This window comes from Trachurus trachurus (genome assembly GCF_905171665.1).
Source record: "Trachurus trachurus genome assembly, chromosome: 1".
In the NCBI taxonomy this organism is placed as follows: domain Eukaryota; kingdom Metazoa; phylum Chordata; class Actinopteri; order Carangiformes; family Carangidae; genus Trachurus; species Trachurus trachurus.
In genome coordinates, this window is record NC_139891.1 from 2,731,317 (window position 1) to 2,747,762 (window position 16,446).

Below are 16,446 nucleotides of genomic sequence, written 5' to 3' on the forward strand. Positions count from 1 at the left end.
ATAATATCAAAGGCAAACAGGAACAGTCTGTTCTGGAGAAATGAAAAGTACAGTTCAGTTCAAAAGTTAAGAGATCAAGCAATGTACTATAGCTTAAATACACAGTTTATGTAGTTAGAAGGCCTTTACAAAATCAAAGCCAAAACCATTTGCCATCTCTCTGAAAGATTAAGACTGTTTAACAAAGAAATGTGCTAGAATGTGTGTAGTAACACTTCATTAGTTGATGAATGATAAGATAGGATTGTGCTTGAACTTGTTTGTGTGCATGCAGTTGACTGAATGAGTATTGATGTCTCCAGACACTTTGTGGTCTTTGGAATTTTTTTTTTAGGATATTTGGTTTTTGATATTTTCAAGCTGTAGCAATGATTCTCCACTCAGACATCATCTTCCTAGGTGATGTGCTACCCTGGGATGCTTTCCTTCTTTAGTGACTCTGGCCATCCGGTGACATTTCCAGCACATAACTAACCATAACATCAGTGATTATATTCATTTTCTTTAGTCTTGTCAGTAACTATCAAAAATGTGGATTTCTGGCTGAGACGGCAGCCTGACTAGGCCAACACAGAGACAAGAAAAGTTACTCTTGATTTCTGTTTCAGTCATGATTAAATATTACAGGCTGTGGACAATCAAAAATGATTTGTAATTCTCTCTCAATTTAGAATTTTTCCGTTTCTTAAATGAATTTTGTAGCAAAATCACAGAAGCAAACTACACCCTCACCTAAAATACACATCCATGCTTTTTCAGAAGTAGGTACAGACAGCAAGGAGATTATTACATTCTCTAAAATGTAACCCTGTTAACCTCAGTAATGAACCTTAATGATGCATTAAGAGGCATCAGAGAAGGTCGGGTAATGGTCAACATTCTCAGATCTATTTTGGGGATGAGCCACATGATATAAGCTGTTGGGTTTTGTTAGGTTTACTAGGTGAGAGCACACACCAGCAGCTGCCCTTGTCTTTTCTCTGATTCAGTTTCTATATGCACAATACTACTGCACTTTTAGGAGGGTTAGACCAAATTCAGTATGAAAAATGTGCACAAATACACAATAATGATAATAATAATAATAATAGTTTTCATGGCACTTTCCTTATTTCTATGTGGAAGTGAATTAACCTCACTTCATTGTGCTGTGCTCAGATAGTCATATTTAAAGCTTAACTGATATTGAGGTAACATCAGACTGTGGAGACAGAGAAAACAAAAAGAGCACAAATCCACTGTATGACAGAGGTCTTGTTATTCTTTCCAACATCTGTGATATTAGTACATTCTAATCTGAACACTGATGTTAGGTTGATTTATGCTCTTCTGTGTGGGAATGACCTGACCTTGCTATTCTGGCAGAGTACCACCAACATCAGTAATGGCTGTCCATCCACACAGGATGCTTTTGTTGAGCCAGTTACCAACCAAGTGTTCCATGGAACAGATAAAGCAGGTCGTCCCTATCCAGTGATGACAAACACCAGTATTAGCTTAATTCTGCTATTCTGCCGTGAACAGTTAATGCACTGCACCAGTACACTCACCCTGCTAAAAGGATATAACCAGCTCTGTCTATGGTAAATTACATGTATAACGAGTAGCTATGTTACTTGCACTGGTAATAAACACCTTCAATTGTCAATGTGATGCCCTACAGAAACCACACAACTAGCAGCGTCAGATTAACAGAGAAATGTGAACCAAAAGAGTCCTCCAGTCAAAGCTTTGTGTTAGCTAGAAGCTGCTTGTGTATTCAAAACCCATCACACCTATAATTTACAACACAGGCTGATGAGACATCAGGCCTGTTACCTGCAAAGATAGTGCAAAGTAAATGTGGGATGTTAGTTTCATATTTTAACAATAACATGAAGAAAGCACACATAGAAAGCCTTTGTCGATAGCTAGTGCAGAGGTGATCCTCAGACAGAATTGCGCCACTTCCTGAAAGTCGTCTTCTTCTGATCCTAAACAATGCCCAAAAAAGTGCAGAATCATTTCTTTTGTTTTTTTTGTATTTTGGCACAATCAGTATATATAGCACCACCAAAGATCTGCCAAGCAGTCTGTTTGGAGAGAAATCCTCTACGTTGAAACATATTCACACAAAATTTTTTTATGAGAGTCACACTGGCATCGTAGCACCAGCTGGAAAAAATAAGATTATCCTATCAGCAGTGTACAGAGTTTCCAACCCAGCTACGCTGCCAGTCCTTCTGGACCACAGTGCAGGAGAGCTCATCGGCAGAGAGAGGGGGATGCTGAGTGAGCCGTAGGGTGATGAAGCAAATCTATTCTGGGCTTTCAGAGATACAGTTTTTCAAACAAATACCACTCTTAACTTTGGTCTCCACGTTGTGAAAAGCTATGGCTTATCAGGGATTGTTGCATTCCTTTCTCTGTTTCGTTTTTTTTTTTTTTTCATTGTATCTGCTCTTCTCATCCCGTCTGTTATTGCTACTCTTGTGTTGTCGCTGAATTCGACCTTGTGTTTGCACAACACATTTCATGGTTTGTTTTTACCTATGGGTGGGGGTTGACGACACGTAAGGCAGTTAAATAAGAGCTACACATTACAGCCATTTAAACATATCATGTGAAAAATAGGACACAATCCTTTCCAATGAAGAATCTCTCTGGATTGTCCTGATGCAGTACTCCCAACTGGTCTAGAGCCCCAGAAAGAATAGATCAAACACTGATGGCTCCTACTTTGTCTCAAGTCTGGTGGGGTTGATGTATTTTCCTGTCACTTTTCAAGAATACTATACTGACGTCAGACTAGAGAAAACGACACATTTTGCTCTCTAACAAAGATCACAACTACAACTCTTATTCGTGGAAGTTTTTTTTTTCTTTTTCTGCCACCTGTTACTTTAAAGCGCATGTGTCTAAAGACTATCGGTCTTAGGTTCATGTAATAGAAACAAAACACAACAAGTGCTCAAAAGACTCCGAGATCACATACTGTCACACACATAAACAAAATAGCAAAAGAACTCAATCAAAGGGTTTCCTTTTTGTTGCACAAGGTCAAGTACCATTGGCCTCAGGTGAAGTGAGGCTTTAGGGCGAAGTCCTTTCCTCTTGTAGTTCTACTAATAAGCACCAGTGGAATTCAGCTGGTCCTGCACCCCCCCACCCCCCTCAGCCCCACTGCCACTCCCCACCCTCAATCCCTCAGGGTGGCAGTCATTAACTGGTGGCAGTCCAGATCTCCTCGCTGTTCCAACGGCCCCGGCAGCCTCGTCCCCGTCTTCTGATCCACACACCAGCACTTCCCCCGCTGGCCGTCCCGTGCAGGATGGCACTGCAGGCATAAAGATAAATGAAATATTCTTGTCGTGTTGTGCATAATAATAAAGAGGATATTATGGAAATATCACTTTGTGAAGGCTCTTTGTTTGTCTTGCCTTCCGGCCCCCAAAAATGTGAGAATTGACAAAAAATCTGTAATTTTCAGGCCCCCATGTTGAAATCCATGTGGTTTTACGAACTGTTCCCTTGGTTGTCTGGCAATGATGTAGCTAGTTTTTTAATTTGCATAACCCCACCCCTACCTGGTACCAGTAGAAGGGGCGGGGCAAGCAGTGGTTCATTTGCATTTAAAGGGACAGACACTAAAAGCAGCCGTTCTGAACAGGGCTGTTTAGAGAGGATGAAAAGAGCTGTGATGTTTGATCCTTGGGGGATTTTGACCGAAGCATATCACAGACATGTCTTTAAGACACCTGGGAACTATTTTAATTTATGGAAAAGGGGCTTGATATGTCTCCTTTAAAGTCTAGTACTTTTTATTACCCATAATGACATGTAAAGGGCCATGGGTCATACTCGCGTTAAAGACCAGGTCTGCATGCTCTTCTAGGTGAGCCACTGAGGCCCCCCAGCTTTAAAGACCTTTATAGCTTTTTTAGACGTACTTTTTTGGTTTTACTGCTCTCAGTTTTACTGTTTTTACTTTCACTGTTCTCATCAGTATGCTTTCAGCAGCTGTTTCCAACAAAAAAAAGTCCACGACCCACCCTGACTCAGCTAATGACTAGCTGTGGAGCATTTAGCAGCAACAGTAAAGAGCCAGACGCTTTCCCTGAGAGAGAGAGAGAGTTGCTTCATATTTGCTGGATGTGTAAATAAGCAAATGTTTGCGAACATGTTCGCTGTGTTTTTTTAAGGTGATACTGTCAGCGCTCTGTTTGCAGTGTGTTGAGAGTGCTGTTCTCAGAAATCAATTAATGCTGAATTTTAGGAAACTGAGCACTGGGTCAGAGGTTACACACCAGTTTGATTGTCTTGAACAGAGCAGTCGCTGCACTGTTGGCAGGGCAGTCACTCTATCAGACCTGGCTGTTAAAGATACTTTCATTGTTTTGCAGCTCTGGGCTTCATCCAGCATTAATGGCCAAATGACTGCAGTTTGTCAGGGAAAACAATATCTTAGCAGCCAGCCACATATGAAAGGAAAACATTAAGGTAGCTTATGCTCTTCAAGATCCTTTAAACAAATGGGGAGCAATAGTTTAAGTCTGTGAAGCCTGTCACTTTACCTTGTAACTTAGTTAGGGTAGTCGTAGCTTTTAATCATCATAACACAGGATTTATCACATAATTTAGTCATTTTTTCTGTAGTGATTTACAGTTCCAAAAAGCCTCCAAGACCAGTTAACAGTTTCAGAGCAACCTCTCTGTGAAATGACTCCCAGTTGTCCCTCATGACCTGTGATTTACTTCCCTATAATTTTTTTTATCACAGTGCAGTTTTAGTTAAACAGTAAACAGATGCCTGTGAATCTGAGCAGACAGAGATACTTTAACCGTGTTACACAAGCAACCTAACCGAGACTCTAAATGACCAGGGCCTGAGCTGAGCCTTTCCTTTTATCACTAACTCTGCGTCTGCTGCTCTGATTGCATATACAGCTCAGGGCGGTCTTATCAGTGGTTTTATGTTCTCTGATTCTCTCACTCTTATCTGCATAGTTGCCCAATCTTGCAAAGTCAGAATAACAAAAAAAAAAAAGTAACTGCATCTGAAAGCTAATTGCAACCATGACAGCAATAAAGTGATTATTGTTCAACGGTTTAGGGGAAACCACTTTACACACATAGCTCAACTTGATTTCTGAAAGTAAATCACTTTTCATGTGAGCTTAGAAAAATAAGGTCTTGGCACGAGAGCGACAGTCTGCTTGGAGACACTTCTGTGTTGATCTTGAACAAGTGAGACGATATTTCATCGGCTTCAGTCATGTGTTGTGTCTTGGCCTGCAGATTGCTGATGTAGTTTGAAAGGAATCGTTTGAAGTACAGAGATGCATTTTTATTTGAGTTGGCCTAATAATGGATATTCACAGTCCCCCAGTACACATGGCCGTACGGCGGCGTGCTCAGTGCGTGCTTGAAGTCACGGACCTGTTTAGCATGGAAGTCCCCGTTCTTGTCACAGTTGGGTATAGGGATTGTGAAGAGATCATCATGCGTGCGGGTGTTTGATGCCAATCTGTCCAGTGCTCTTTGTAGCTCAGCACGACACGGAGCCTGCGGGAGAAAGCGTTCATATGAATCAGGAGAGTCCAGCACGGTGGCCTAAGAAATCTGCTGTGTTCAAATAATGGAAAGTTATTGTCCCGACTTGTAGCAGTGGGAAATTTCAGTTCTTCATGAAAAAGGAATGAGGAGTAAATCTAGATAAATGTCTAACAGAAACAAGACAGTGGTAATGTAAATACAGAAAACTTGGCAAAAATGGGAAAACAGGAAATCTTTGTAGATTTATGGCAACAGCTTATAACTCACAAATTCTATTTCACCTGCTGAGCACACTGCCTCCAGTGCTCATTATCTGGGAACTCATTTGCAAACCTGTGATATTAAATCCACCTTCTTGGGAAAAATCCCAACTTTGACTTGAATTTCCATAAATAAATCATGACAGCAAAGTGGTGGTGGCGCCGCCGTGTCCTAATACCTTAATTCAGCATCATAAGTTTTAATTTGACCCGAAGAAATGTTCAGCAACCTGATACTGTTAAAGTTGGTTGTGATGACTTTACAAGCAACTAACGATCACATGTGAATATATCATTCTGGCAGATTTTAGAGCAGCCAGACGTTAAAAACATAAAAAGTATAAAGACAAATATCCCAAATGACCAAAAGCCCGCCTGGGTGGTCAGCCCAGATAAATCGAAACGTGAGACTCTCTGGCATTGCCGTGGATCGCATTTCTTTATTTCGATGAGTGTAGCCCACTAAAATGTGGTAAAACGGCCTGTTACTGATTAATGGGGATGTTATGATCACGCTCCTGCCAATGTTAAAACAGCAAATTGCATGTTGATGTCAATGTTCACCTGTACATTATTTCACAAGACCGCAACTAAATGTTACAGTGTGTAAATAACTAATTTGTACAATTTATAACCTGACTGTTACGCTTGTGGCTTTGGAACTATAAAGTCCTAATGTAAAACACCTGCTGTGGCTGCACTGCACAGGGAACTGCCTGGGTGTGTTGTTTTCTGTTGATACTGATAAGATGTCAGGAGATTGTTTCTCTCACCAGCGCTGCCTTGGTCTCCTCCCTGGCGGTGTTGCTCCTCTGATTCGTGGATTTGGGAGGGTGTCGGGCCAAGGTCTTCTGTATGCAACGCTTGTCTTGTGGGCTGCACCGGATATTGCTGTTGTTTGGGTGCTCAGGGATGATCTCATCATTCCTGTCCATCGCTAAAGGGCAAGGAATAATGCTTGAGTTCCTCAAATTCAACAACAGGGTGAACAGAACAGTTTTAAAAGTGCTTCAAAAATAGTTTGACAAAAACATTTTCTGCATGCAAGTCAGTCAGTACAACATAATAATATCACAGCATCCATTATTTGAAGTCTGTGGCTGGGCGGTGGGTCCAGATCCTCCATGTCCTTCTACATACAGCTGGACATGGGGAAATGTAGGCTGGAAACGAGGCCAGGTTAACCTCAAGGACGGGGGGGGGCACTGCAACTATGCCACCAGCTCCAAGACTTTTTTAAAATGATACCTCCCCTGTTCCGCCACCCTCTGTACATTGCGGTCTGTGCCACATTCACCTTTGCATCCCTATAATCCTGCAGTTCCACGGCCCTGAAGGCAGCCAGCTGCTTCCTCAGGAAATGCCCCCCTCCCTCTTCACTCTCCACCCTTCCACAACAACCTCAGCGTGTGCCAGATGGAGGTTGTTAGATGGTATTTGCACTGTCACAAGTGGGCACAACTGTGTATGTGTGTGTGTGTGTGTGTGTGTGTGTGTGTGTGTGTGTGTGTGTGTGTGTGCTGGTTAGTGGTTGGGGGCATAAGATGAGCAGAATGAGGGATAGAGGTTTGCAGGTTTATGGGCGCGCATGTTTCCCTTCGCCCGCGGGCTGCAGCCTTGGCAGCGCTTTGTGCTCTCAGCTCATATAACCTGTGGCATTTTACAGATTGGCAGCAGGATCGAAGCCTTTTGAAACTGCAATTTCACCATTTTGAAGCTCTGCTTTCTATCTAAGGTCACTGCCAGGCATCCAGTTAATTGCTGTTGGCAGAGACATAATGAAGGTCAGTAGCCTAGCCTCTGTGATTGTGTGCAATGTAAAGCCTCTCCTCAGCTCCAGAAAGCAGGAGCCTGTACTTGCACTTGCAGCGCTGCTGTAGCTGCTGCTGGATTCAACTATTGACCAAATATTGATCCTGGGCTAGACGGTGGCTGTCTTTCTCTGAACTTCATAGACGGTCATCTTGCTTGGCTTGGCTTGTGTTGGAGAGGGGGGGGGGGGTGTCTCTTGACTGTTTGTATTTTTAGTCTTGTTGCTGTTAAGCCTTGCTCATCAGCACTTTCTTCCACAAGAGCCAACAGGGTTTCAGCTGTTTCCTTCGTTCCGAGTTGTTCTTTCTCGTCTTTTGCCAGTTCACACTTTTCAGATTCCACACTCTTTTGCAGGGTGAGCCAAAGTGATTTAGAAGTGGGTCAGGGGTGGCATGTCCTGTTTGCTACCACTGCTGTTTTCCATGGAGGAAGTCACCACTTCTCTGTGTGGTTTCATTTGATTTGGATCAGCAGCTCTTTTGGCTTTTTAAAAGATAATTCCGGGCATTATCAGCTCCCTGGCGCTGATGCAACACACTTCACTGCCAGTCACAGGTGCAGAGCAAAGATAAAGGAAGGTCTGGGGTAAACATACGCTCATACTCAGAATGAATCAGGTCTGCTTTTGTCTTTTGGTGTGTTATTATGTTCCAAAGCTGACTCAACGGTGTATTAAATCTGTAAAAAGCAGCAGCTTTAAATGGTTAACCTGCCGGTTACATTCATCAAATCATTAAACCACAGGACAAAGACAATACAACATCTGATCGGCTCCACTTTGCAGTTTGCTGACAAATTCCAATCCTGTTACACAATACCCAGCACGGCTTGCTCAATCCTGCTCTTCCTTCAATATTTGTTGTCACATATTGGCCGGTAGCACTTGACAATTGATTCGTCAGCTAGAGCCAGTTGACGTGTGTGGATCGTTGGTTACGGCTCAAGTGAAAGTGTTCTGATGGACAGGCCCCGTCTGTCTCAGAATGAAAAAACACTTTACACCAAGTTCATCAAATCTACGTCATGACGAGTCAGTGCCACACCCTCTGTTTAGACAGTGTATTTACCTTCTCCCTCCAGTCCACAAAGCAGTGACATGACGGTCTAAAGGGGTCACAGGATTTCAGATTCCACTCTTTGGGCTTTCAGGCTGAGCTTGTAAAGCCCAAAGACAAATATCCTCCTCAAATAAATATTTAGTTATGTTCAATGAGATTGGCAGAGGACTCTCCAAAGGTTTATATTTCTACTAGCTCAGAGCTCGGATTAAAGCCAGAAGAGAGTCCTCAGTGTGAAAGATTTTTGCAAAACCTGACGTGCACTCTTTAAAAAATGATGAGTGCATGTGCATGATGCAGATAGTGAGATAAACAAATCAGTTTGAAAACACTAAGAGGAGCTGCAGAGCTACTTCCTTACAGGGTGTAAAGCCCAACTAATGTATCAGCCAATATTGGCTCATTCCAGATAGGGCCTTATCTGTACTGACGCCTGTTATGGTCAATAAGTAACAAGAAGTTCTACGATATTCATGTATCAGCTTGTCAAAAACCAGCCAGAAGATGTTTCATTTCCAAATGATTTCCTCCACAATGGAACAATAAAGTTTACGACATGATGGACAAATGAGGGAAAACAGAAACACAACACATTCCTACCCACAGTGTAAGCAGATGAGCCTCTCTCCACCGTACACAAGAAACTGGATTTAAATAAACAGAGCAATTTCTACAAGGCTTTAGTGATTAATGTTATTAAACTGTTTATTTTCTGCATTTAACCCAACCTAAGTAATACATTACAAACCAATCTTTAAAATGTAAAATGTAACTTGTTCATCTTCAAAATGATGTCATGTTTTGTTAATGTTTTTTAATGTAATATTTTAAATAAACTAGGCTCACTACCACCACAACTTTGCCGTTAGTTCCCACAGAGTGTGTCCTCTTGTTGCGTTGTTCATGTGGGATTAGGTAACGCTGGTTCTGCTGCCGTGCTGCCTGCTACTCCTCTGATCACTTCCTATCCAACTGCTGTCACAACAATATCCATAAACACAGCGTGTTTGTGATTCTGAATCTAAGAGAAGACTGCAGCAACAGTTTACCCATGAATCTTGAAAACAGGGCTGAGCTGTGTGCCATTATTTGAGCCTAATCATAACCCATATGTGGAGAAGAGAACATTTTACAGGACGGAGAAACTCTGTTTGATTCATCTTTTACATTTTTTTTTTTTTTTTTTTACAAAACACTGCAGCTCCTGCAATTTGGTCTGATTGGAAATGTGATAACATCTTGATCAACTCAGCCTCAGGCCTACATTGACTTAAAGTTTTTTTGTTTTGTTTTACAGGATGTTACACGTTTTTATTCAGAAGCATTTGTTACTGCGATCAGAGACAGTAAGTGCACATGAAGTTTAGCCAGGTTTAAAACCGTCATCACTCTTAGTCACTCTAGCTTTCTTGTATTTTATGAATTTTCAGTGAAAAAATCTATTTGAATGCTTTGCCTGGAAGCTTTGAAAAAAGTGTAATAAAAAAGTGTAATATGTCAGCAGAAGGCCCGAACCTCTTATAAGCCAAATAAAACACACACACCATCAGGCTCACAGGACCATCATCAGAATAAACATCATCCTTTAAAACTTTGTTCTGACGAGAATAAAAACAGACTGGGAACTGATAAAAACATGACAAACACCTGAATTTACTGTATGTCACGTATCCAACACTATAAACTGAACTAATGTATTACAGTCATTATTAACCTCAGGGACATAACTCAGCAGCCTCCATGCTGCTGCTTGTTTTATGGATTTATTTTCTCCCAGGTTTGTGAGTAAACTCTGTCATCCTCCTCTGGGCTAATCCTAGACATCCATCATTTGTCTCTGCATGTGATGAATAGATCTACGAATAAAGGGAAACAGCCAGCTGCAGTGAATTAGGTCAAACTATTCTGAATTACATCATTAACTTCATTTTGAGCAGACTGCTCTCGCTTTAATAAATGTAAGAATAGGAAATGAAGACCACAGCATGTCGAATGGCCAGTGAAGCAGCTGGAATATAATCTTTAACAAACACTATTTCTTTTTAGTAAATGCAAAAAAAACATTATCAATGGTTGCTGCTCAGAAAATGCACAGTTTGCTGTAATGCTACATTGGTGGGGTACGTATAGACGGTGTGAGCTGCTCCAGTGTGTTTGTAAGTGAATACTGAGCCTGAATGTGAAAGCCCAGCCCCCGAGGATCCGTGCCCTCCTCAGATTAAGAGTGCTTCATGGCCAGGACAATGCTGGATTGTTTGTGTATCTCTCAGCTCCAACACCAGAAGGGGGTCCCTCTCTCACCGAGGACAGCAATTAGCTAATCACATTTACTCCCGCACAAGAGCCCCAGCTGTACAAATGCGCTGCACAATCCAAAGAAAGCAAATAATACACAACATTGGGGGGGGGGACATCTGCTCAAAGGCACTCGAAACACGTCCCCAAAGACATCTTCACATCTTTAAGCAGTTCACAACTGAACAACCTATAAAAGCGCCCGTTCTCGGGGAGAACCTAAAATCTGGGTTAGCATGCCTCTTTCATAAAGACCTGTGTGCGTCACAGCAAATTGGGCATAGTGGGACAGAGTCTGGCTCCACCGACGGCTTCATTCATGCAGCGTCCTCTGTGCCTGTAGGTGCAAGACTTCTCATATCTGACATCTGTATCAGTTTGTAAATAATATCTGTTTCACTGGTTGGAGGGAAGCATTTGAATACGACACCCGGGCAGACTCGGCTGGAATGTGGGAGCAGATGCCAACACTCGCATGATGATTTATTCTAAGTATTGGGATGGCGAGGGTTTCTAAGAATGGGATATTAAGAGGCACCGAAGCTGTCTTAGACCTTGACACAAGATGTGGGATAATACTTGCCATTGCTATGGAAATTCAATATGAATCATATACATTTTGGAGAAATACAATGTTTGGACCCAGATAAGAGAACAGAATGGACCGGTGGCTCGTGGCTCTTGTTGAACAACCTGTTCATTAGCCGTTAGTGGTAACACTTTACAATAAGGTACACAAAATGAGAGTAGTTACTGAGGAACTAATGAGTAGTTACTGAGGAACTAAGGTACACAAAATTAAAGTAGTTACTGTGGAACCAATGAATAGTTACTGAAGAACTAATGAGGAACAAATTAATAGTTACTGTGGAACTAAGGTACACAAAATTAAAGTAGTTACTGTGGAACTAATGAGGAACAAATGAATAGTTACCGAGGAACTAATGACAAAACTGAGTAGTTACTGAGGAACTAAGGTACACAACATTAGAGTAGTTGAGGAACTAATGAGGAACTAACTATTAGTTATGGTCTGTTCTTCAGTAACTCCTAATCAAATTACTGAGGAACTAATGAGGAACTAACTACTGTATTACTTCATCATTAGTTACCCTTTTACCCTAAAGTGAAGTGAGACATCAAAAGGAGTAACCACTCTAATTTAGTGTACCTTAGTTCCTCAGTAACTACTCTAATTGTATGTAAAGTGTGAGCCAGTTGGTTGATATTAGGCGCCGGTCATGAGGCAGAACAGATCTTTGTGACACTGGTGTTTTGTTGCAGCATCTGGATGCGGGGCTGTAACTGAACACCTAAATCCTCTTCAGAGGGCTGCCCATTTCTGCCTCTACCCCATGGTCTTTTTCATTAGGAATTCTCTTGGTTTTTAAAAACCCTCTTCTATTTTTATCTAGCATGTTCACTGTTGCTAGGAGTGGGGCAGTGTCAGTCATGTATTCAGGAGATGCACCCCCTTGTTTAATAATGCATAAGCGCGGTGAATGCGCCACAAAGGAAATCTCCTGCTTGTGACTGGAGTTGCTCCTCGTCTCTCTCTCCCCTGTGCCTTTTCTGATTGTCTCCCTACTGCCACGGTTTACATTGAACATTCTTATACGGCAGATTTGAGCTGCGGCCCAGAAGAATTGATTTACAGTGAGATTTATTGGGTAGAGCTTCCCCGCTTTGTTATGACAGACTCCAGGGGTGAGGAGGAGTGTGGGGTCAGAACTCAGCACTCGGATTACAGAACACTGAAAACAAAACTTATGAACTTTCCAAAATGTTCCGTTTACTGCCGCTCCGCCCTGGAGAAAGGACCCAAGACTCCTGGAGTGCACTATTACCCAGTTCCAGGCCAGCTGATCTGACGAGGCAGCGTCAAAAAAAAAAAAAAAGCAGGAATAATGTTCAGGGAAGAACATTCCGCGAGATAAATTGGTGTGGTTGGACAAGAGGTGGGCCAAGATGAGACAGCCCTCCATTTTTATCACGCTCTAAACAGCTTTCCTCGTCGCTCTGATTCCATTTTGTCACGCTATGTGCCGGCCTAACCTATGCTGGCCCTGTACAGAGAGCAGAAGGCTCTCATTTCAGGTCTGGCAGCAAGAGTGCCGATGAGCTCATCCTCATGAAGGAGCTGGACGCAGTGGGCGATGCACATGAGGGGAGGAGGGGAGGGGGGGCGAGGGCCAGGGGAAACAGATGCTGCAATGAAGATGAGCATCCTGGGAGTTTAACGTTGGTTAAGTTGATCCAAATCTGCGGTCCTCTGACGCCAGCAGAGAGACGGGCTGCCGGCACCGGTAAATGCGGAGGATCCTGTGTTCAGCGGGGCCAGTTTAGTAAATAATCTGGAACAAATGAAAGAACCACCTGTCTGTGACACATTGTAACAAACGTCTCATATGGCCCCCCTAATGGACCCAACACCACTCCCCTCAGTGGAAAGCAAGAAGAGGAAGACAGCCAGTAGAGAGAGTTTCATCAGGACAGGGACGTCGACATCAAAGCAACTGGAACTGGATATGCAGATAAGACTTCTAGTATTAGATGTCCCGCTGTGTCCAAGTGGAAACAGACTTTTCCTCTTTGCGGGAAGAATGCAACAACAAAGAGGAGAATAAGAAGCTGGCCCAGAAACGCTCTGATAGAGACACTGACAGCACAAGAAGAGTTAGACATCTGCAGCAGCAGCAGCAGCAGCAGCAGCAGCAGGAGGAGGAGGAGGAGGAGGAGGAGGAAGAGGAGGAGGAGGGATGAAAAGAGCACCAAGTGAATTACTGATTGCAGAGAGCTCTAATAGCTCCTGACTGGCCACACTCCATTACAGTCATTTCATACAGCAGCTTTTATTACCTCCTCCCATTACACACACACACACACACACACACACACACACACACACACACACACACACACACACACACACACACACACACACACACACATTCCTAGTACCAGCACAATGCATTTCAGTGCCTTCACTACACCACTACCTGCAGGATCTCAGCTCGACATGGGCACAGTGAGGTAATTGCACACCCAAGGCAACTATCTGCACCCACCAGATGTACCACCCCTCAACTAAAGCAGGTATGCACGCTGCACAGTCACACACACACACACACACACACACACACACACTCGCATGCACACGCCCACCACCATCTATCAGCACACCTCCTCCTCCTGCAGCCTGCAGCCTGCAGCCGGCCTCTGAAGCCTGCTGGTCTGCGTCTTACAGCAGGGCCCCTTTCACAACGAGCGGCCACAAGACAGCAGAGGGACTGTGTGCACTCTCCCATCAGGCCATGCGTGAGGAGCCGGTGTGTGTGCACGCTCTGGTTCAGGGCTTAGCTGAGATTAGGGTAAACAAGCAGCACATTGTCACACCCCCCCCTACACCTCCTCCCCACCTCCAACTCTGACCCTGCCCAGCTCAGGTAAGGCCCAGGCAGCGGAGACAGAAAATATTCTGGTCTGCTGTCTGGGTCCACAGAGCGGGAGTGGGGGACAGAGAGACGCCAGTCCAGTCCAGGTCCACTTGGACAGAGTTGTGTCCTTACAATGAGTGCATCCTGACACACACGGGCAGAGATATCACATGTTATATAACAGTGGGGAAAATAAGTCATTGATCCCCTACTGAGTTTTGCTCTTATTTGACTTGATCAAATTGAAATTAATTTAGAACCTTTATGATTATAATATTTCTGGATGTTTTGTTGATATTCTGTCTCCCTGTGTTAGAATGAACTAACCATAAAAACTATTCTTGTTTTTCTTCAGTTGCTTTTTTACTAGGATAAGATGACCTGGATGACTGAGAACCTTCACGGACATAAAAACTATAGAATGCCAAACTTACAAAATCAAAAAGGGGGGGATCAAATACAGATTTCCTCCACTGTAAATGAAACAAGTGTTCAGTGTCATCATCATCCTCACCTGAGTTCTCCTCCACCTCCCTCTCGTCGGTGCACACCCCCTGGCCGTGCATCAGCGAGTGCAGCGGCCTCTCCACGCCGCGCGGCGGGTAGCAGCGGAGGCCCGTGCCGCAGCGGGGCGAGTAGACGCCACAGTGCGCCCCCTTGGCCAGGGCGCAGGTGGGGCAGCAGCCGCAGCCGGGCTCCCTCACCGTCTCCTCGCAGCCGTCCGGCAGCCGGCAGCTGGCCAGCCGCTCCTCGGAGCACACGGGGCAGCGGATGGCCTGGTCCGACACGCACAGCGCCACCAGCGACAGGGCGCCAAACAGCCACAGGCCCCCGCCGCAGGATGGAGCTACTGCCACGCCACCTCCTCCTCCTCCACGCACCATGGCAGCTCCCCCCCACCCGCCCACCACCACCCTACTACTACCAGCACCTGCACACAGTCCTTCTCTCCTTCCTCGTGTTATGCTCTCCCTCTTCTCTCTGCCTCCCTGTCCTTCTCCTGAGTGTTGTGCAGCTTTTATCACTTTCTACTTGAGCAGCAGATTGGAGACAAACAAGGGAAGCTGTGAGAAGAACTCTTTGTCCAGGATGGTCTTTGATATTTTCAGCTGGTTAGTGTTTCAATTGCAGGGGACACAATGCCTCTGCTGTATTGCCTCTCCGTTCCTCTGATTCAATTTCACAGCGCAGAAATTGGAGCCTGCTCTTGATCTGCTCGCCTGGCGCATGTAGTGGTGATAACAACTAGTTGTTTTTTTTTAATGTTGGAATGAACACTTGCAGAAAGGATATCCAGCGTGCTCAGGTGAGTCTTGCTCTCTCTCTCTCCTCCAGTTTGAGTCCAGAGGCTCGCCCACCTTCTGCTGAAACACCCCCACCCCCCCAAAAAAAATAAAAAATCTGGTCTACAAGTGTCCAAATGCAAAGCAGGTCACCGAAAGGCTGTGTTTTTAAGTTAACAGCTGCAGCTTCCTCCTCTTGCTTGTGTGCAGTGCAAAGGACTGGCTCCTGAGAATGGCTCAACACGAGTGGCTCTCCTTGGACTTTATACTGGTACGTAGACACGCCTCTTTCTACAGTGAGAGAGGAGCTGAAAGGCACAGCGGAGGAAAGCCAGGCTAAAGCTCTCTCTCCCTCTGTCTCCCTCTTTCTATCTCTCTGCTACTCAGACACACAAGCTTATACACACTCTCTCCCTCACTTGTCCTCTCTCTCTCTCAATCCTGAGTGCACCGGGAGAAGGAACAGCTGAATTACCCTCTCTCACACAGAATACATTTAGTTTTCTCCCCCACCCAATCATTATTCTTCTGTCAGTCATGTCCTACTTACTTCATGTTAGCAGCACTCACATGTGTGATGTGGACTGATAAAACATTTTGGTTTATAGGAAAGTAGAAAGCAGAAAACACATTGATCCACTTTAATCAACCCCATACCCCCCCCCCCCCCCAACACACACACACACACAAACTCACGCATGCACCCAACCCCCCCATTATATCAGCCCCCAGATCTCTTTTTCTCTCTTTCTCTCTTGCAACTAAC

At 44.1% G+C, this 16,446-nt stretch overlaps 1 protein-coding gene across 1 annotated transcript; it reads right to left on the reverse strand.

Moving 5' to 3' along the window:
- Positions 1-268: 268 nt before the first annotated feature.
- LOC310990983 (insulin-like growth factor-binding protein 4) lies at positions 269-16,031 on the reverse strand. The gene is made up of 4 exons (XM_083978550.1): positions 14,912-16,031; positions 6,569-6,732; positions 5,419-5,544; positions 269-3,316 (listed from the first exon to the last, which is right to left on the reverse strand). The coding sequence occupies exons 1-4, from the start codon at positions 15,279-15,281 to the stop codon at positions 3,179-3,181; spliced, it is 798 nt and encodes a 265-aa protein (XP_083834676.1). The 5' UTR covers positions 15,282-16,031; the 3' UTR covers positions 269-3,178.
- Positions 16,032-16,446: the final 415 nt, after the last annotated feature.

Coding starts and splice junctions, on each gene's coding strand:
- LOC310990983 (XM_083978550.1), bottom strand. CDS start 15,281: ATGGTGCGTGGAGGAGGAGGAGGTGGCGTGGCAGTAGCTCCATCCTGC. Junction 5,545..6,568: donor AGGAGACCAAGGCAGCGCTG/GTGAGAGAAACA, acceptor TTTCTCCCGCAG/GCTCCGTGTCGTGCTGAGCT. Junction 3,317..5,418: donor GGGACTTCCATGCTAAACAG/GTCCGTGACTTC, acceptor TTATGCCTGCAG/TGCCATCCTGCACGGGACGG.